General features: G+C 41.0%; 1 protein-coding gene across 1 annotated transcript in view; it reads right to left on the bottom strand.

Annotated features, from left to right (window-relative positions):
• Positions 1 to 21,770, bottom strand: part of TMEM25 (transmembrane protein 25) — a 270,995-nt gene that overhangs the window by 201,798 nt on the left and 47,427 nt on the right. Inside the window, exon 2 of the mRNA XM_075190583.1 lies at positions 9,330 to 9,416. Coding sequence (XP_075046684.1) covers positions 9,330 to 9,375 — 46 coding nt within the window. The 5' untranslated portion in view covers positions 9,376 to 9,416. The remainder of the gene's footprint in view (positions 1 to 9,329; positions 9,417 to 21,770) is intronic.

Here is a 21,770-nt window from a genome sequence, read left to right on the forward strand (position 1 = left end):
AAACTTCTAATAGCTTGTGAATATATAGAGTTCTCCAGACATTTGGTGACAGCTTCCAACCCCAATTCATGCTGGATGATGGTATATAATGACTTTACGTCTGCTGTCACCAGGAAAAATTCAGGCTGCCACTCAATATTATCTAGTATTTCTAAAAAACAATTAGTGTCCTTAAGGTGTGATTTGGACTGTTGTACCAGGGGCTGTAAGAAATGGTATATAACTTCCGAGAGGTTAATGGTAACTGAATCCAAACCTGAGATAATGGGCCTGCCTGGTGGGGCTTTCAGGTTTTTATGTATTTTCGGTAGTGTATATAGCACCGGAATTCTTGGAAATGGAATAATGATAAACTCTGCAGTTTTTTCATCAATCATTCCTTCCTCCACATACTTCTTGATCATACCTCTTATATTATCTGAGATTTAACTAGTGGGGTCACTCTTGAGTTTCATGTACGTTTGTCCTGCTACTAATTGACTGTTGATTTCATCTATATAATATTCCGAATCCATAATGACAACCCCACCACCCTTATCCGCGGGTTTGATGGTAATGGATCTGTTATCTTTAAGATTTTTGATGGCCTCTCTTTCTTTCTTTCTGAGATTGTATTTGATCTTTTTTTGTTGGTGTTTGGATTTAAAATTATTTTTTTCTAAATCCCCTAAAACCATTTTACTAAATGTCTCAATGAAATTTCTTTTCACCTGCGTGGGAAAGAAGTGAGATTTTTTCCTAAATTTACCATTATCTCTAGGATCTTCTTCCTTCTCCTCTATGTTAGTGCTATTATTATCTTTCATTTGGAAGAATTTTTTTATTGTAATTTTTCTAATAAATTTTTGCACGTCAACATAGAGGTTAAAAGGATCACTACTATTGGTGGGGCATATTTTAGCCGTTTTCCAGGACTGATTTTTCCTATTTTGAGAGTTTGACCGAACTGATGTTAAAAACTTTGGACTTTTCCTTCTTCCCTTTCACGTCTGTTACTTGGGACAGATCTTTCTTTTTATTTTTGGAAAGCTTTTTAAAGTTTTTAAAATCTTCCCATCTCTTCCTTTTCCCTCCCTTTTTACCCCTGGATTTTTTTCCTTTCTTATGTTTTCTTTTGGAGCCTATCTTTATCTCCATTTTTTCCCGGGTGCCCCTTGTTTGGGAAGAAGAGAAACATGGGGCATCTGATTCCCACTCATCCAGCACTTTGAATTTATTATAATAAAGGAATAGGATCTCTGCTCCTACAAACATGATTTAAGGGACTTCCAAAAATCCTTTGTGTTCGATTTGACCCCCTCCACTCAGTCCTATTATCTGGAGAGGTTCTGAGGCCGCCTTACAAAATTTCTGCACTTATTTAAATTCAAATTCACATCATATTGAACTTACTTTTGATTACAGCAAAAAAACAGTAAATTTTCTAGACATCACAGTGTATATCACGGATCGAGGGTTACAAACAAAAACATATTGTAAACCTACAGACATAGGGGGGTATATAGAGTACGACAGCAATCATCACAGGGTGTGGTTAGATAACATACCGCTCGGGCAAATGAAGAGACTTAAGAGAAACTGTATGGAGGAAAATATATTTGCCAGCCAACTTCAGGATATGAAGAAACAATTTACCAAGAAAGGGTATAGGGGTGACCTTTTAGATAGGATGGAGTAAAAAATTAAAGCAATTGATAGGAAGGAACTTCTTAGGAAAAAGATTGAAAAGAATAAAGAGGTAACATCGAATAGGTTTGACTGGGCCTTTGTATCCCAGTATAGTAAGGACTCCAAAGAGGTAGAAAGAGTATTTTCCAAATATTGCGATATTTTAAAAAAAGACAACATTATAGGTAACCATATTCCTGAGAGGCCTAAATTTATTTATAAAAAAGCACTGAATCTGAGAAATTTCCTGGTTAAGAGCCATATACCTGTGGAACAAAGGTAATCCATTAGATCTAAGGGGTTTCATCGGTGTGGAGAATGTATGGCTTGCCGTACATGTAGATCTGAAACTAGTAAATACACAGAAGTGATCATTAATGGAGTTAGATGTAAAATAGACCAATTCATGACCTGCCACACAAAAAATGTTGTGTATGCGGTGAGGTGTGAATGTGGCCTGTTTTATGTGGGCAGAACAACTCGCCCACTAAAAATTAGGATGCGTGAACATGTGTATAACATAAGGAGGGGCTTAGAAACTCATTCACTATCCAACCACTTTAAGGTGCAACATTCCTGCAATCCTGAAAAAATTAAAGAATTTTGGGGTATTCAACACATTGAGAACAGTGAAAGGAATAGTGATATAGCCTCATCACTGGCGAAAGCAGAAATGAAGTGTATCTTTAAATATAATACTTTGGCCCCCAAAGGATTAAACCTAGACTTTGAATTGAAGTGGTTTTTATAAGATGCCACATCCTCTTTCTTTTTAGAGGATATACACACCTGCAGTCTCTTAAATAATAATTGTGACTGATGGGACTCTGAGAATGTATTATTCATCCCCTCTGTTGATTGGAGGGAAAGATTTTTTTCTACTGTTGTATACCATCCTGAATGTAGTTTAGATACAAAAAAATTTCTGCCCTTGCCTTTATTTGGTCTTAATTTTAAGAATACAAAGATATCATTTTATAAAATGCGTAACATGCATAACATATAGCTAATTTACATTGCATTTAGAACATTTCATTGAATATTTTTCTGATGTGTTGATTTACATTTTATTTTTATGTGTCATCTCTTCTCTCATTTGTCTGGGATACACTGAACAATGGAGTATAACATTTGAGAAGAATTCCCTTCAGGAAAGACAAAGAGACTCTGACGTATTGATGTTTATTGTACCCATGTATGTTTAACATTATGTGTAGGATGGTAAATTGTTTCTTGTATTTTTATGAAATTTGTATCAATGTGTGTATATTTGCAACTTTATTCATGTATATCACAACTTTATTGATGTCCAGCTGGACATAGCGCTAACCGGAAGTGTAATGTAGTCACTTCCGGTTTGGCGATAGCGGGATGTTGAGGTTTGCTTAGCGTGGGCGGGGTGGTCTCCGTTGATACTTATGTTTTATGGAGTCCGTGGCCGCAACTTTGAAGATGCCTTTCTATTTGTATTCTAAGTATTTGTTGGATAGTCGCGCTGGACTGGAGGCGGGCTGACATCACTTCTGGTTTAGCGATACAGGAAGTGTAAGAGTCTCAAGCCTCATTTTCAAAGGAATACACTATTTAAACCCTGAGAGCCACAGCATGTTTATGACATCAGCCTTGAAAAAGACTCCAGAGAGAGTTGAAACGCGTTGGTAGTAGCGGGGAGCCGTTTACCTGATCGATGACAGACTTTGGTTATAACATCCATGCCTATTTTCTGGAATCTTCTGGTATGAGTCCCTGCATTTATCTGATTGTGAATCCTTTTCACTATATGTTTGTGTTTTAAATGTTTTTAATATTTTTAATTGTGGAGTAAAGTCTCAAAGATAATGCACTAGATTCCTCCTTTGTTATAATTTCATGTTTCATGCGGAGGAAAGGATGATCTCCCAGTGGAAGAAGGAGGATAATATTTGTGATCTTTTCTGAAAAGCCATAGGACACATTGTAAGCATATGTCCTCTGGGGAAAAGGTGGAACAGAAGAGTCACAGATTTCACTCTTTCCGGGTGTAATCTCCATTTATTGGCACTTGGTGGATGTAGGGATTTTTCATACTCTATTTTCCATCTTATTTGTAAGAACATATTGCACCATGTTGATTCTTTTTGAGTTTTAGTGAGAACTACATTTTACCATTGATGGTGATTAAGGAAAAGAAAATTGCCTCTCATCTTGATGTGTTCTAAGATTGGCGCCTTATGTATGTACACCATTTATATTTTTATATATACTCTGTTTGATATAAGAGGGAGAACCACCTTCTAGTGTGTACATATTAGGAAGCAAATCGGTATAGCGCTGATAATATCTTATGCAAAAGCTGTTTTATATATTTGAAAAAGGCTGTTTGCGTTTGAGGGTCATCAGACCATCCCAAAAAAGTAAACAGGCTGTTCTTGACTTTGACTCAGAGCAGTACAACCCCTTGAAAAAAATATAAAACTTGTTTATTAAAAGTATATTGTGGAACAGTGTCATAAGAATTGTAAGATAATATTCTTTCCTTTCTCATTGGGCGTTCCTCTGGTGTAGTGGCAGGCATCTACAAGTAGTTCCGATTTGCTCAATTAGCATTATTGCTATTGGCAACCATGAATAACTGTACAGATCAGAAGCAGCCCAGTACCAGTACTGGCAGTAGTTTTACTGTTACGACCTCTGCTAGCAAAAAAGATAATGCGGAAAGAAAGTTGACTAAAGTGTCCTCAAAATCCAAACACTACTTGTCTAATTCAATCTCAAAGAAAATATCAGCTCTTGATGTAAGGAGGATGATTAAGAGGGAATTTTCTGATAAATGTGGTGATTTGTCCAAAAAATGGAAAATAGCTTACATTCCATACACCACCTGAAGTGGCAAGACAAGGCTCGGACTATCTCCACTTTTTGCTAGTTTGGGTCCAGCTACTGCTGGTACTGGTATATGCACTAGAATGGCTATTCCAAAAAAGAGTGCCCAATGCGGTCATGCATCTTACTCAACTTCATATGCACCACCTTGTCGCTCAGAGAGTATGTCTGTTACCTGTATGTCACCTCCAAAACAGACAAATCAATGCCTGAGCATAACATTGAGGTTGAAGAACAACTTGGGTACTCACAGAATACTGAGGAGAGTCTAAGGATATCCATGAGTGGTACATGTGAGTCTGAGGTTTCAGATTCAGACACTGTAATAATAGAGCAGCCTCCTTCGAAAAGTCCTCAACCATTTGGAAATGTAATGATGGGTGTATTAGTGTTGATGATTTGCAAAAAAAATAAAAATAAACTGCTATCTATTCTGTCCAGTTCATTGACCAACAACCAAAATGTTCTCTTTTGGGGGGCCCAAACAAATCAAGCACTTCAGTTATAAAAGTGGCAACCCCTGTCACTGAAGTGCTTGGTTTGTTAAACTATGTGCATGTCCTTTTTAACATATGGGTGGTGGGCCAAGGACAATGCCATCTTGCACTGTTTTTGTCATGGTATCAGATGCAGAATAAACCTTGAACCCTGCTCAGGTGATGATTAACCTTCCAGAGGTGCGGAGTCTAACGGAAAGAGAGATATTTACCAGGGATCCCTGCAAGGGAATATGGGCACAGAGCAGGGTACGGCAACCTGGATACAGATGAGACGAGAGGCTGAGCTGGAGTATTGGAAGATAAGTACATAGATAGATCTGAGGAACAAGATGGAATATTAACAGAGCACTGGAGCGCGGAGATAATAGTATGTAATGGTGCACAGGATTGAAGCTGATGCGCAGTGTTGTGAGGAGCAATACGCAATCAGGATTGAGAGATGGATGACCCAAATTAGAGGAAGAGGCGATGAGCTGCAGAGCACAGGAGCGCTGAGATCCTGGTGGATAGCATAGTCTAGAAACAGGATTGATGATGATACACAATGCTCTACAGGCTGGCCACAGATCTTGATCGTGGAATAGGTAACACAAGTACAATGAACAGGTGGAAGCTGCAGGTAACCGAAGCACTGAGGTCCGGAGAGGCATTCTAGCCAGAAAGCAGGAACGATGAAGATGCGCAATGTGCTGCAGGTTTTCCACAGGTAACACGAGTACAATCGATACCAAAAGAAGATGACTATAGTCAGAGGGAACGACATCCTCACAGGGGGTGAGACCTGAAGATCTGACAAAGGAAGGTAGGAGGAAGTGCTTTAAATAGTAAACTGACCTACGGTTAGCCAATGTGAATCCAGGGGAAGTTTGAAAGTGCCAGGCTTGCAAATGCGCAGCAGCTGCTGGCCAATCTCCCAAGGAAGCACACCAAACGGTAGCGGTAGTCAAGGGAAACCACAGTATCAGTAATCCCAGACAGGCTCGCAGGTGAGATGTGTGATATTTTTACATTTTGGCCTTGGTCTATCAGTCGACAATTCAGGTGTCAACAGCATTATTAGGTCACCAGTTCACATAGTAGACAGTAGGATTAGGTAGACAATTCAAATGTTGACAGTATTATAATAGGGTTAGGGATAGGGCTAGGGATGTGGTTAAGAACAGGGATAGGGACAGGTCTAGGGTTAGGTGCTGCAGTGCTGACCCTCTCCAATGTAATTGCTGTCAATTTAAATGTTAAAAGGCATAATGCATGTTCCTTATTTCCTGAATTGCACCTCGGAAGATTATTGAAGATACTTATGATCTCTAAAGTGCTTTTTTTGCAAGGCTGCCAGATCATCTATCTAACCTTTCGAGTTTGTTTGACAAAACCATTAGCAAAACCAAAACACGAGGGTCAGCGCACATCTCTAACAATTATGCAAACATGCCCTTACTGTACTTGGACTCCATGTAAGCGTTTCTTCCCTCCCTGGTTCCATGTCTCCAAGTTTAAGGAGCCGCAATTGTCAGATTTCATATGGACGTAGGTGTACACTTTTTTTTACGGACAGGCACTGTACAATTTGTGTATTTTACACTAAGCAAATGGGCGCACACCCAACTCAGCCTGAGCCCAAATATTTGCAGACAATATTTTTTTAATGCAAATAGGCAGATACTAGTGGATTACTGCACAAAAAGGGCACACCTACTAGCTAGCTACCCACAATAACTAATAGTGAGTGTACACCCAGTACTGTGGATGTAAGTATTTTCACACCAAGGATAATAGAATAAAGAATATTTAACACAATCAATGAAGATCTATCAATCCATGAAGAGAAGTCCTTGGAGGAAAAAATGCATAGGGAATTAATACTTCTGAGCACCCATACTTAAACATATGACAGAAAAACTAGAAGTGAGAGTGACACCAGGTGGAATTGCATGCGCTCCATGTTATGACGTGGAACGCAGGGATTAAACAGCAGACAGGGAGTCTGGAGTCCTCTCCCGAAGCACCCATGCACAGATATCATTTTGCAATACGATAATCTATGGTCCATTACACTTATAAGAAAATCCTTGGTCTTATTATTTTCTCATGTATTTTTATGTTTATTACTACTATGTCATTTTTAGAAATTTTGAATTGTATTTAAAGTTTTCAAATTGTTCTGTGTGTTAAATAAATATAGATGTTTGCTATTCCATTGAACAGCTTAATTTGGTTTCAATATAAATACGTGTGCGCTTAGGAGTTTTTTTGTGATTAATTAAATATTTTATAGGATTTAAGGACTTGTTTCCTGTTTAGCTGCACCCCAATTTTATCAATTTTTATCGATATTTGTTGGTCTCTACTGATTTTAATCTGTAGTTTCTTTCCCTTTCAATAGTTTGTTAGACAGTATAGAGAGGTGAGCGCTAGTTATTTACTATATATTTTGTAATTCTGAGTATAGCCATACCAAACACAAGTTCTGACAGTAATTAAGGGGTCCATAAACAAAGACCTCCATTAACTTGAGCTGTGGCCACGTCCTTCCAATGTGCTGCATGCATGCTGCAAATATCCAGCATTGCAGCAACCAAAGGCTTATGTGTAATAATGTAAAAATGTTTAAGAAAAATTAATTTAAACATTTTTTTAATTAAATAAATTTGCTTTACCTTGCGCTGGTAGTCCAGTTGGGGTCAGAGCTCCTCCAACAGTGTTTAACCACTGCTCTGGTTCATAGAAACAGGAGTGCTGTAATGTCAGGGGGTGGTCCTCCATCCCTGGTAGCCTTCATGGCCCCTGAACCATTTGGTCACATGCAGGCCTGCACTTTAGCCCCACAGGCAAGAGCAGTACATTGGTGCTGGAGACTTTTATCTTGGCAGCAGCAGCAGGGATCTGGTCATTTACCCTCTGGAACCGATTTTGGATTGGAGGGGGGAGTTATTTTGGATGGAGGAAGCATTTTGGACAAGAAATTTAAAGATTAAGGGCCTGATCCATCTTCGGACACAACCTGCACGCAACTTGTGTTTAAAAAATGAGCATGGAACATATTTTTAACCGTATTCAAACAAAAGCGGATCTCATTATATATTTCCAATTGAATCTGGTTATAAGTATGCTGTGCTGTATGTAGAGAGAGAGAACAGAGTGCAAGATATGCACAAGCATATGTGCAATATAAAGTGCGATCAGACTCACGCATGCACAAATATTTTTTTATAAAAGAAACTAACAACTCTTAAGACTGTAATCACTAATTAAAATATTTTAAAAACTGTATTTTTTTTTCCAGCAAATACATAAATTAGGATGCTCTTAATGCACACTGTACATACATTGCATTTTTATAGTCTATGTTCCTTGCATACACATGCTCTGTGCTATCTAGTGGCACACATATGTGTAGCTTTTAATGCAAAGACTATGCCTTGACAGTCATCACTATTAGCTGCCACCTGCCCTGTAGCTGTTGCAAATGATACGGCTAAAAATTTCAAACTTTAGAGAAACCTAGGATTTGAATCGGCCATTGGACGGTTCTGCATTGGCAAGCCCTCCGCACGCCCTTTTTGTACATTGCCTACGTTCATCCGCCCCCTCAAGTCACAGGGAGTCGTAAGTGTTATTTGCGTTTGGACATGAATTGCAAGCAATTGCGTTTATTGGTGTAAGGTCCGTTTCTAAACATGCGCAGACCTATTTCACACATGATACAACACGCAAAGGAACCTACGTCCGAACAGAAATCAGGCCCTCAATCTCCCAGCCAAGATTTAGTGGTGCTATGGTGGAGTGGGACTGAGCTCCCCCTCACCCTGGCAGTGAGTGGACAGTGTGGAGGAACATCCACACTGCCACCGAAAGTAATATTAAAAAGTGTGAAAACAAAAACACTGCTTCACATGCAAAGTATGTAAATCAACCCGGATTGGTTAAAGGGACAGAGGGCTAAGTAACTAATTAATGTCGGTACAATGCTTTACCAAAACAAACCTGAATCTAATTTAGAGCATATGCAATCCCCAATATATGTATATAAACCTACCAAAAAAAAATTTTGTTAAATGTATAAAGAAAAATCTGTTGTGGGTTATTTGTTACATGATAATATAGGTATCAAATTTTAGGACTTAGTGAGGACTAGGTGATTGTTTGTTAACTATGTCTTGATATGTAACAACAAAGATTTGAAAGAGGATTTACTTTCTTTTTCACATTACATATTTATTTATCATGAAAAAATACTTTTATGCTCAAACTGTTTGTATTTTTTCATATTCACTTAAAATCCAGTAATCTATCACCCACCTCTCTGAGCCAATAGCTGAAACAGCAGGATTGCAATCCACAACATTTTGCAAATTTTGAGAAGGAGTAATCAGAGCTTCCTCATTCCTGTGCAAAGTAAAAAAAAACAAAGCAAAAACATTTTGTTGGCAGCAGTCCCACAAAGGAAGTAAAGGTGAGGAGAGTAACAATATCAATAAGAAAATAAATACATTCAGTTACAGATTACAATTTAGAAAAAGAAAAAAAATTGGGAGAAAAGAAAAATGAAAATGAAACTGTTTTACATCCATATTCTGACCTCAAAAGATGTGCCTGTCCCTACATTAGTAGTATATGCTTGAGGTAGGCCTACTTACAGCTAACTCAACCCAGAATATACATGCACGTAACACGTGAACTACACTCGTTAGGGCAGAGTATGATAAGTGAGCACATTAAGCCGAAGGCACTTAAAAGCATGTGTTTATGTATTCTGTCAGGAACTTACCCATTCAGGGTTACAAGTTTGTCTGCAGAGCTAGCCAACAGAATTTCTCTTTCCTACAGAGGAGGCTGGGTTATTTGTTTTACTGTACAGTTTCTGATAGGAAGTATTTCCAGTTCAGTCATAGTATCTTTATAATTATAGTGGGTCTTTGCCATTTTAGTGTCTATTACATCTCATACCTGCTTCCTCTCTTTATATCCTTCACTTTTTCTGGCAGATGTCTCCTCTCTCTGATTTTCCCACCATTTATCCCCCTACATTTATATCTTTTTTCCTCCACTTCTTTCATCCCTCTTTTCATCCGTTCCCTCTCTCCTCCTTTATTTCTTTGTCTTGTCCTGTCCCCATCGTGCATCTGCCCGGATGGATTCCATGTCTTTTCAGGGAGTCATCGGCCTGCCAGTCCCTCCTGCCTAGAATTCTGCATACTGCTGCCCCAAACCATAAGGGGCACACTAGGGTAACATTTGTGAAATCTCATGTAGTATCTTCCCATTGATTTCAGCCCGCAGGGGGTCCACAGCCCAATGTTGTCAGTCACACCATACCAAACAGCAGACAGTTTTCAAGCAGGCTATCAGGTTCCTGGCACAGTGCCCCCCAGTCCCATTCATCAGTCCATGCATGCAAACTTGCTCCCCCTCATGTCCGCAAGTTGGACGTGGCGCAGAGCACACCCCCTGGAGCAAGCAGTTGCCCACTTGCCCCTCTTTCACTGCCAGCCCCCTGGTCACCTTTTTTTACAGGTATCCCTGCCCAGCAGGCAGACCCTTTCCTTCCTTCATACCCCTGACACCAAATTTGGTCCACAAGTGGACCTTTTGTATGGGAATCCCATCTTCCCTGAGCTCCCACCAGTTCGCTGATCTTCCCGAGCCTCTCCTCCTTATACTTTTGCTCCAGCCACGGTACACCAAGAAGTCAACCCTTATGGTTACCCCAATTCGTCCCTGCCATATCCTCTGCCCGCCCCGCAGTACCCAATAGATAGCATGTCCCACTGGACAGCGCCATATCCTCCACCTTCCCAGGATCTTCCTTACTTTTGTTCCAGTTCTGCCCTCTCGTGGCCATGGCCCATGACTTCCCTGCCTTGGGACATTACTGCCCCCCCTCCTTGCATGGTGATGCAACAGACCCCCTTCCCTCCAGCAAGCGCATAAACTTCGCCACACAGCACAGCAGCCCCCTGCATGCATACACCTGATACATTGCCACTTGCTAACATATCTTCTTATCCAGTGCCACAGGTTTAGCAAAGCCAAGATATTCCTTTTGAGGCACTATCCCACCCTCAGAAAGTAGGGTTCTAGGATTGGAGAGGGGTGATATTCTCCATAGAAACCAGAATAGATGTTCCTTGTTTAACCAGTCCACGTGTGGCCGAGGAGAGGCATTCAGATATCGACATATCTGCTCTAACTATCGTGGGTCCCACTCAGCAAGAGACAGACCTAGGAACGCTCCTGGTTCTGGTGGGCTCTCAGGAGCTGCACCTTAAAGCACCATCAGTCCTTAAATTAGTACCGCCTTGGTACATGGCTACAAGTCTTCCCAGATGTTTCACATGCGTATTTCCTTGGGACGGATTTTTTGCAGAAAATTACAGTGCAGCAGTGGCCACACGCCAGGCTGCAGCTTTCAGCAGAGATCAGAGGAAATCTTCGGATTTGGGACGAATTTCTGCGGAATTTCAATGGAGTGTGAATTTGGCCTAACACCCAAATATCTAATCAACATCTTGAGCTTCACACTGATGCCTCCGGGGCTTTCTTCTAGGGAGAATGGTGCACTGTCTCCTGGCAGGTTGATTGGCAGCTCAATGGTCTGGTAAGGAATTTACTGGTGCTAGAGCTTTTTCCCATAGTCCTGTCCCTAGAATTATGGTCCCATCATCTTGCAGGCCAGAATGTTGTATTTTGGTGTGACAACCTGAAGGTGATACAAGTGATTAATCAGCAAAGGCCTCTTCTTTGCCCGCTGTTAACCTTTTACGTGGATTGGTCCTGAAATGTTTAGAGCATGATATAAATTTTCGGCGAAGGCATGTTCCGGGCGCTGACAATGATTTGGCAGATGCCCTATCCCGTTTTCAGTGGTGGCGTTTAAGGGAACTTGGCTCCACATGCTTGATTAACTAGAACTCCTTGTCCTCCTTCTGCTTGGCAGATGGTCGAGTCAGGATAATGGCTCTGGCAGAAGCAATCCTGGCACAATCTACATGGAGGGCCTATTAGGCAGTCTAGCAACAATGAGAATTGTTCCAGGGCTCGGAAGCAGACAGTTCTTCAGGTCAGGAAGATAAGATGTTTAACTGTATGTGGAATAGATATCAGAATGGGGCGTCTAAAACAAGCATGACATTAGTGGTTGCTGGCATTGCTTCGCACCTGCACGGTAAGCTTGATCTCACCAAGTGCTTCGTAATTTCTAAAGCCCTGAAAAGGTGAGCGAAGGCACGGCCCAAGAAAACAGACACTAGGGGGTAAATGTATCATCCTCCGATTTTTTCAACTCGCCGGAAATCGGCGACTTTGCATTGAAGATTTAAAGCGGTGATGGCTTGTAAAGGCAAACTTGCCTTTACAAGCCATCACCGCTTTAAATCTTCAATGCAAAGTCGCCGATTTCCGGCGAGTTGAAAAAATCGGAGGATGATACATTTACCCCTAGATGTCCCATTACCGAGGTAATTCTGAAGCAGGTGGTGGGGGAGCTGCCAGTAGCAACATTCAGCCCCTATGAGACTCTCTTACTCAGAGCAGCATATTCTCTGTTTTTTTTTGGAGCATTTGGAGTCAGCAAGCTGGTGGCGCAGTCTAGAGAAGACATGGGTGCGGCCCTACTTACACAATACACAATCATTACTGATAAGCACGTGTCCTGTAAATTGCTATGCTCTAAAACTGTTAAATTTTGCGAAGGACTTTGGATATCTCTACCCACGCAGGGCAATGAGGCCCTATTTCAAGTCGACCTGTGTACAAAATTGGCAGTGGTCCCATCCTGAGGTGGAGAGCTGTGGTTGTAACACACTCTCAAAATTCCCATTCAATTCGCTCCTAAAATGCGTTTTAATCCATGTTGGTTTAAACCCTGCCCTCTATGGCACCCACTCATTCATGATTGGTACAGCTACTGAGAGAGACTCTTCCAAGTCGGCCATACAAGCCCTGGGATTTTGGAAATCTGAGACTTACAAACATTACATCCGACCTCAACCATAGCCCTGTATGTACCGTAACACCTTCCATCCTCTGTAACCCAGGGCTCTGCTGCTTGTCGTTTTTAGCGAGAGCATGAAAGTTTTTCCTGAGAAATAGGCTTGATTGGCTATTGGCCTCCAAGGTTTTTGTGTTTTTATCCTTCATAGGGGTTACTGTCCCCCTTCCCCATTCTATGCCCGATGCTACTTCCTTAATGTATAAAGCGACCCAGAGGATAGGGCCTGCTTGGTTTAATGCTTGGAGTCACAAGAATATTTGAATGGGCAAAGCCCTCTGTTAAAGCAGGAGCAGATATCTAGTAAAATGCTCCTAGGTATGACAAGGACTTGTTTGGTATGCTTCTGCTGTATAGCAAGGGAAAGATGATGTAATACTTCCTGTTGTTTGGTGAGTGCTGCCCCGGAGGACACTCGGTCAGAGAGCACAAATAATGCACTGGCCTTAATAAGACATATTTCTTGTTGCAGGTGTTCACAACTGAAAGATCCGCGTATGGGTTGTGGGGCACTCATAAGTTATCTGGGCTTCCAGACACCATCTTGCCATCGAATGATCATCTTTACCCTGCCGCATGGACATCAGGTAGGTTTGGAAGAGTGGCTTTAGATGGTCTTCCCTCAAGCACTTGATGGAAGCTGAACTGACACCCCCAGACATCTTAGTAAAGCACATTGGGGCAATGATATAGGCAGGGATAAATCCCATGCCCTAATTATAGCAATGAGAGAAGATTTGAGGGCCATCCACAATCAATGGCCCATGATGAGGATATGTTGGTCACACATAATTCGCAGATTTTCCTGAAGGGTCCCTATAACGGCCCCCATATTGTGGTCAATAATGCGGAAAAGCAAAGAAAACCAATAGGGCCACAGGCCGGGTGGTGGTCTCCCTCGGAAGTATAGTGATCGTTCACCCCATGATAACAATTGACCTGTTATGACAGTCGGTGTACATCTCACTGTAGAGGATTTAGATTTATTTCTAGGTCAGTTGGATACTCATTTAGGGTCGCTAACTAGGAGTATTGGTGACAGGCTAGGAGTCCTTTAAAGGATCTCAGTGGTGGGTAGGAGAGCGGTGCAGTCAGTGGCTAGTCGAAGGTACTACCATTGATTGACCGCACGTCACTTCCCATTACAAAGTAACATGACTCTTGGGGATATATTTACTAAACTGCGGGTTTGAAAAGTGGAGATGTTGCCTACAGTATCCAATCAGATTCTAGCTGTCATTTTGTAGAACGTACTAAATATATTACACCTAGAATCTGATTGGTTGCTATAGGCAACATCACCACTTTTATAAACCGCAATTTAGTAAATATACCCCTTGGTCTTTTTGTGTGGAGGTCCCCTTGACCACCTTTGTGTGGGCACGTCAATGTTGATTCCAGTAAGGGAGCAGTCATGCTGACGCCAGAATTTAGTGCCAACCAACAGTAAAGTTTTAGTCTTGGTCCAGTGGTAAGAGCTATTTGTTTCCCACTGTTTCGGTGTATAGATTGGATGTTAGCTGACTATCCTGCTCTCGCAACCACCAGAGAGAACAGTATTACTAAATTGATAATAAGCTGCAACCTTTTATGCCAAAAGTTAATAACGTATCCATGTCTTTATTTTGAGCAAAGTTACAGTGTGCCACATACATACAAGAGTCATTTAATGTGCAGGAAAGAAAAGACATTAACACTATTCGCTTTATGCTGTCCTTATGAATAAAGAATATTCTTAATTAACAAAAGACCCCTTACATCATATCCTACAATTAGACACAAAGGTTACATTAAGACAATGTATGTATGGTGTACTGCCACGTCTCCATTAGTAATTATTTGAGTTTATTTGGAATAAGATTATGACTACTGTGACAGAAGCACTGGGAAAGTGCTGAATGGCAGAGGTATATGTCCCAGGCTTTCTGCCTTGTGTACATTAAAAACCCCAGGGAGATTGTTTATGTGTGAGGGAAAAGTTTCCCACAGTGTGTTTCTCAGCTGTAGGAAAATATGGGGTTAAAAATGGAGTGAAAAGCTGGGCTCCATTCATCGGGCCAATTCCGGGTCTTCTGGGCCTCCAGCCTAAGTGTAAGCTGATTTGCACTGCACTTATGTGGGGGTGTTTAAAAAGCAGTCAGGCTGGGCTGGTGGTAGTCTTAATATCGATGCAGAGATCCCCGACACCGCATACACCGACATAATCACAACGATAGTGTGTTCCCCGACACAAGTGTTTGTAAGGCACATTGTAGAGACGGTGCCTTCTTAAATGAATAACTTAACAGCAACATTAATACAGTCGCCCATGAAAGTGACGTCATTCTACGCGGCCGGCATCTTCATTCATCAAAATTGTTTAAAGTGTGTATTGTAAGCAGTCGGTGTGAAGAGTGTGGCGGGGAACAAACTATCGGTGTGATTATGTTGGGGTATGCGGTGTCGGGGTTCTCTGCATCGTATTAAAGTACCAGACCTGGCTGGACATACAGTCTCTCAGACTGGAGGGGAGGCTGGATGCCTCCTGAGAGACTCTGCAAATGGTGAGCAATTACCTCTAGGTTTTGTATGTGTGTGGGACACAAGGTCCTTCACAGGAGGGAAGGTCTTCCCTTTTGTTAGTGCCAGACAGGCAAGGAGTTTATTCTGAAGTTTTGTCTGTTTTTCTGTTTAATAAAACTCGCCGAAGTCATTTGTACCAAAAACCCTGGACTTGTGTGACTTCTGTGCTGCTTTTCAGTACCATCTATCCCAGAAGATGGCACCTGTACTCCTACCACGGTCACAATGTGGTGGAGCTATGTGAGCATGAGATCTGCACGTATTGGGCATGAGTCATTAAGGAGAGCAAAGCTAAAAGCTAAAAAAAAAGAGCAACTTTGTACCTTGTCAAAAACCATGTTGCATTGGAGGGGGAGGTAAATTTAAATGTGGTGACAGATTTATAGTTGGGGCTGGGAATGTCCTAGATAAACTTTAAGGGCTAGATTTACTAAGCTGCGGGTTTGAAAAAGTAGGGATGTTGCCTATAGCAACCAATCAGATTCTAGCTGTCATTTTGTAGAAGGCCCTAAATAAATGAAAGCTAGAATCTGATTGGTTGCTATAGGCAACATCCCCACTTTTTCAAACCCGCACCTTAGTAAATCCAGCCCTAAATGTCAGTGAAAAATAAAGCTATCAAGTATTTGTGTGCTACATGAAAAACAGCCAGTGTTTTCCTTACATGCAAAATAATAAGCTAATTTGCACCCCTTGAATTGCAACATGGTTTATCCAGGATCAAATTGTGTGGGTCAGTCAAGTTTGTCCACACCGAACTCATCAAATCATCTCTTTGTAGCCCTTGTTTTGTGCACTGGGGTCATGTTGGAATAGAAAAGGGCCTTCCCCAAACTGTTGCCACAAAGTTGGAAGCATAGCATTGTCCAAAATGAGTTGGTATGCTGGAGCATTAATATTGCCCTTCACTGGAGATAAGGGGCCTAGCCCATACCCTGAAAAACAGCCCTATACCACTATCCCTCCTCCACCAAACTTCACAGTTGGCATAATGCAGTCAGGAAGGTAACGGTCTCCCTGCATCTGTCAAACCAAGACTCCCCATCTGACTGCCAAACAGAGAAACATGATTCATCACACCACGGAACACGTTTCCACTGCTTCACAGTCCAGTATTGGTGTGCGTTACACCACTCCATCCGACTCTTGGCATTGGTCTTAGTGATGTGAGGCTTGCATGTAGCTGCTCAGCCACGGAAACCCGCCGCACAGTTTTTGTGCTTACATTAATGCCAGTGGAAATTCGGAGCTCTTCAGCTATGGAATCAGCAGAGCATTGGCGACTTTTACGCAACATACGCCTTAGCAGTCGATGACCCTGCTCTGTGATTTTACATGGTCTCCTGCTTCGTTATCACTTACAGTTCACCATGGAATATCCAGCAGGGATGAAATTTCAAGAACCGTTTTATTGCAAAGGTGGCATCCTATCACAGTACACACTTGAAGTTACTGAGCTCTTCAAAACAACCCATTTTGTATCACAAATGTTTGAAAATGGGCCTGCATGGCTAGGTACTTGATTTAATTCACCTTTGGCAACGGGTCTGATTATAACACCTCAATTCAATAATTAACAACTGTGGTCAAATATTTTTGTCCATATAGTGTATGTTAGAGATGTGCGCTGACCCTCATGTTTTGGATTTGAAACTGGTGTCGGTCCCAATCCTACTTCGTGTTTTGGCTTTGCTACCGGTTTTGTTGAACAAACATGAAAGGTTTTGGTGTTGGATCTGGATTTAATTAAAAAAAAATAGGTAAAATAATGTAATTTTGAGCTGTTTTTTTATATTACTATTTATAGCATTGACATTAATGTCCAGTCTATTTTCTAATGATTCCTTCACAACAGTCCCAATTTTCACCAATTTTGAAGCGATCTGGTTAGCTAAAATTAGTGACAGAGCAGAATTATATATCGCACAAATACGTGGCAGTTTAATAAAAGATACAAGCTGTCAGGATTTCCCAGGTATGACCACGGAGAGAGGGTAAGTGGTTATAGTGGCTTTATTAAGAAACACAGATAACAGTCCACCACGGATTGTGGCACAAATATACAGAGGTGAAAAGTCAAAGCAACAGTTCAATGGGAACAACAATGTTGAAGACTTAACTGATCCATTAGATGGTAATGCAGACAGGAGCTGAGAACTTGGTAATGCAGACAGGAGCTGAGCACTTGGTAATGCAGACAGGAGCTGAGCACTTGGTAATGCAGACAGGAGCTGAGCACTTGGTAATGCAGACAGGAGCTGAGCACTTGGTAATGCAGACAGGAGCTGAGCACTTGGTAATGCAGACAGGAGCTGCGCACTTGGTAATGCAGACAGGAGCTGAGCACTTGGTAATGCAGACAGGAGCTGAGCACTTGGTAATGCAGGCAGGAGCTGAGCACTTGATAATGCAGATAAGAGCTGAGCACTTGATAGTGCAGACAGGAGCTGAGCACTTGATAGTGCAGACAGGAGCTGAGCACTTGATAGTGCAGACAGGAGCTGAGCACTGGGAATGTTCACAGGAACAAAGCACTTAGAAATGCTCACAGGAGTGACCTGATGATCTGGCCCAGACCTTTTGAAGCAGGCAGGTTTGTATAGGCCAGCAGCAGGTGTAACAACTCCCAGTGATAATGAAGAAAAATAGTCCAAGTAGCACAGTGGCCCCTTTGGTGGGCAGTAGTACTACAAGTAGGATATATACACAACAAATCCAATAAAGTCACTGCAGACAGTAGCTGCAGAATGCAAGTCGTGACACAAGCCCTAGTCTAGGGTAAACAGTAGATGATCTGGCAGCATTGGTAAGCTGGGCTGGGTGGCATCTGCCCACCGGGCTGGTCCTATAGTGGGACACCAGCATTTTATTTCCTTTAAAATGTTTCTAACAGGCTGCAGAGTTGAGTTGCGCCACCCAAGCTAAAATTTGCCAACCCTCCCCTGTCTGGCAGCCTTAAACAAATGCAGAGTATAAGTAACTTCATTAAAAGGGGAATACTTTTATGATACTTCTCTACTCTCTGATCTGCTTCATAATCAAGAAAAACGTAACAAGAGCATTTCTCAGACACTTATGCTACAGAAACAGGCAACCTTCATTGGATGGACAGTGGTTGAATTAATACAGTTAATACAGACATTAATAAAACTAAATAGACGAAGGTGACCTGCACCTTCATCTATTTATGTACTATCCTTATCGTTGGGTAGAGTATTCACTGGGAGTCAATGGTAGAGTTTTCAAACTCCTTGTTTTACTACTTTTACTACAGTGCTTTTTATGATTTGAGTAAAGTAAATTTTGCTGAAAAGCTCTTCCAAGCTAACTTTCCCTGCATTCCTTTTAAACTTTAATTGGACCTTACTATGTTGTCATATCACTATCTCTCCTGGATAGTCCATATCAATGCTATCAAAATGAATATCCTCCCCAGACTTTTATATGCAATTATTGTAGGGTAGTCAAGCTTTGTATGGTTTGAGTAATGCTGCCCTTGTGAATTAAACAAGGGGACTCGTCACTCCTATGTGCAGTATATAATAGTATTTGACAGTATACAGACTGAGTTAGATAGATATCATTCTGAATTAACTAGTATATTTATTTTCATTGAGAAAAAAACAGTGTGCTTTTGCTGTCAGACTATTAGCAGCAGAATTCAAAGAACAAACAGATTTTTTTTCTTTTAAATTTGAACGTTTTTCTAGTGAAAGTATTCTTGTGTGGGGCAGTGACAAATGAAATAATTTAGAAAAAAACTGTGTGCACATCCCCCCCAAAAAGGCTATATATTATTATATTCTAATCTTTTCTATTCTTTAATGCTTGCCTATTGTGGTATGGTCATTCAGTGAAATCTATATTTAAAGGCTGTTTGTGACGGTCAGCACGCAGCTGGACCCACCCAAAAAAACACTATATATTCTAAATATTCTATTTTTCAATCTATTCAATTTTATCTAAATTGCTGTCACTATAAAAATAAATGAGGATGCTTAGAGATGAATGTGGCCTGCACCCCTACTACAAAAAAAAAATCAAAGATTAGGCACACAAGACACTGCCAGGGTATTTATCGGTTGTCAAGAGCATGGCTTTCAATACCTTGTTTTACTTATATGCTTTGTGCCATAATGCTGCCCTTCTGAATCAAACCAGGGGACACGTATATATTTATGGGGGGGAGGGAGGGAGGAAAAATCATTTCCCCGGGGAAAGCTTCGTCCAACCCTGGGGTAAATTGGACTGCCCGAGACTTGCAACGGAGGTGGTCCCCAAGATCCATGTATATAAATATGGAATATATATAAATTATATTTATATGTTCTATTAGTGACTGGTAAGAAATATGGAAAAAAGACAGTTCAGATAGGCCCATAGTTGCCCTTCCCACACATACACGTATGCATAAAACTTACATTGATGCAGATTTGGTTACTTAAAACATGTCTTGACAATGAAATTAAAAGTCCACATTCTCAGAAATTAACAGGACTGATTTTGGACCTGGCAAAGAATACATGTATAGATTGAGATATGATGGATGATGATCTATAATATAAATGTCTAGTGGCGTGTGTTAGTCTGTCTGTGTGTGGAAAAAATAAAACCAAGCTGCAGCGCCACCTGCTGGGCGGAGTTATACATTGACCTACTAAATTCTTAGTGTGTGTGGGGAAAAAAATTCAGAAAGGGCTGAAATTTGGTATACTAAGATGTTTTTAATTTGTTAATTTAATTTGTTAATTGTTAAAAGTGTTTATAAAGATTTTAAAAAAATATATATATATTTCTTGAAGGAGAAGAGACAGTTGGGAGTGGTTGGTGGTTGCCGGGGGTAACAGTGGGGAGTTTTTAACACCTTAAGTAGCTTGATTTGACTAGAATGCATGAGTATCATGCACGGGTTAACTGACCTACTAAATTCTTAATGTGTGTGGAAAAAAAACCTCAAAAAGGGCTGAAATTTGGTATACTGACACTATTGACGAGTTGAGGGGTCAAACTCATTTTCGTGAGGTAATTTTACCTCATGAACACACGTGTACAGTGGCGGCTCCAGGGGGGTGCGATCGGGGCAATCAATGCATGACAAGAACCTTTTTAACACCTTAAGTAGCTTGATTTGACTAGAATGCATGAGTATCATGCAGGGGTTAACTTGTTTATAATATGTGATGAAGGTAGAGAACTGTAAAGTATGGTTATTTTTAGAATTGAATTGGAGAAAGCAAATGCACTGTTGGCAGATTTTCAAATTCCTTCATTAAGACAACAGTGGATAACTATGGACAGCGGCATTAGTAGACATTTAAAAGATGATGAGATGGCACAATGTTAAATGGTGCAAGTAAAGATGGCATTGTCCTTGGAGCGAGCTACATCTATGCCTTAATGCTGCCCTTCAGAATCATATCAGGGGAATCCTAAATATTTATGTGGGATGGAGGGGCAAAAAAATCATTGCCCCGGGGTATGCTTCGTCCAACCTCGGGGTAAAGGGGACTGCCTGAGTCTTGCAGAGAAGCTGTCCCCAAGAAGTGGTGTACTCACTTTGATGCCAGAGCTGCATCCTGGCTGTTAATAGGTAGCCGGAGCACGAACATTTTTAAATTTAAATATTGCTGAATCCTGAGTGTACATGGGGGGCATGCTCTTGGCCCCATTTCTCCTATCTTCGTGCTACCGGTTCCTGCTCATAAGCTTTTACTACGTTAAGCACTGGGGGCATCCGAGTACCAATGAATGCTTCCAACTCCACGGAAAAGGCAGCTGCTATAGGTGAAGACCTCTTCTGCTAGTTCTAAAAGCTTATGACAATTACTAGGATGCTGAAATATCGTAAATAATTTGATCCTGGGAGCAGTGGTGTAATCACAATTTGACCTTCCACTATTTTGTTTTGCTATTAGTTGTAGCTGACTCACATTGCTCTCTCCGCAACCATTTTTGTTTACAGTAAAAACTGTGACCTTTTGCCAAATTTACATTGGTGTCCGTGTGGTTATTTATTTATTCAATTACAGTCATAGTTAGTCTGACCATGTAAAGGAGGTTTGGGTGCAATGAAAGGGAGAAATCAACACTATTCAGTTTATTTTTTTAATTGAATCAGAGAAAACGAATGCAATGATGGCAAAGTTACAAAATCCTTCATTAAGACAGCTCGTTGCAGACTTTGGCCA

The sequence above is a fragment of the Mixophyes fleayi genome, chromosome 11, assembly GCF_038048845.1.
Source record: "Mixophyes fleayi isolate aMixFle1 chromosome 11, aMixFle1.hap1, whole genome shotgun sequence".
Lineage (NCBI taxonomy): Eukaryota > Metazoa > Chordata > Amphibia > Anura > Limnodynastidae > Mixophyes > Mixophyes fleayi.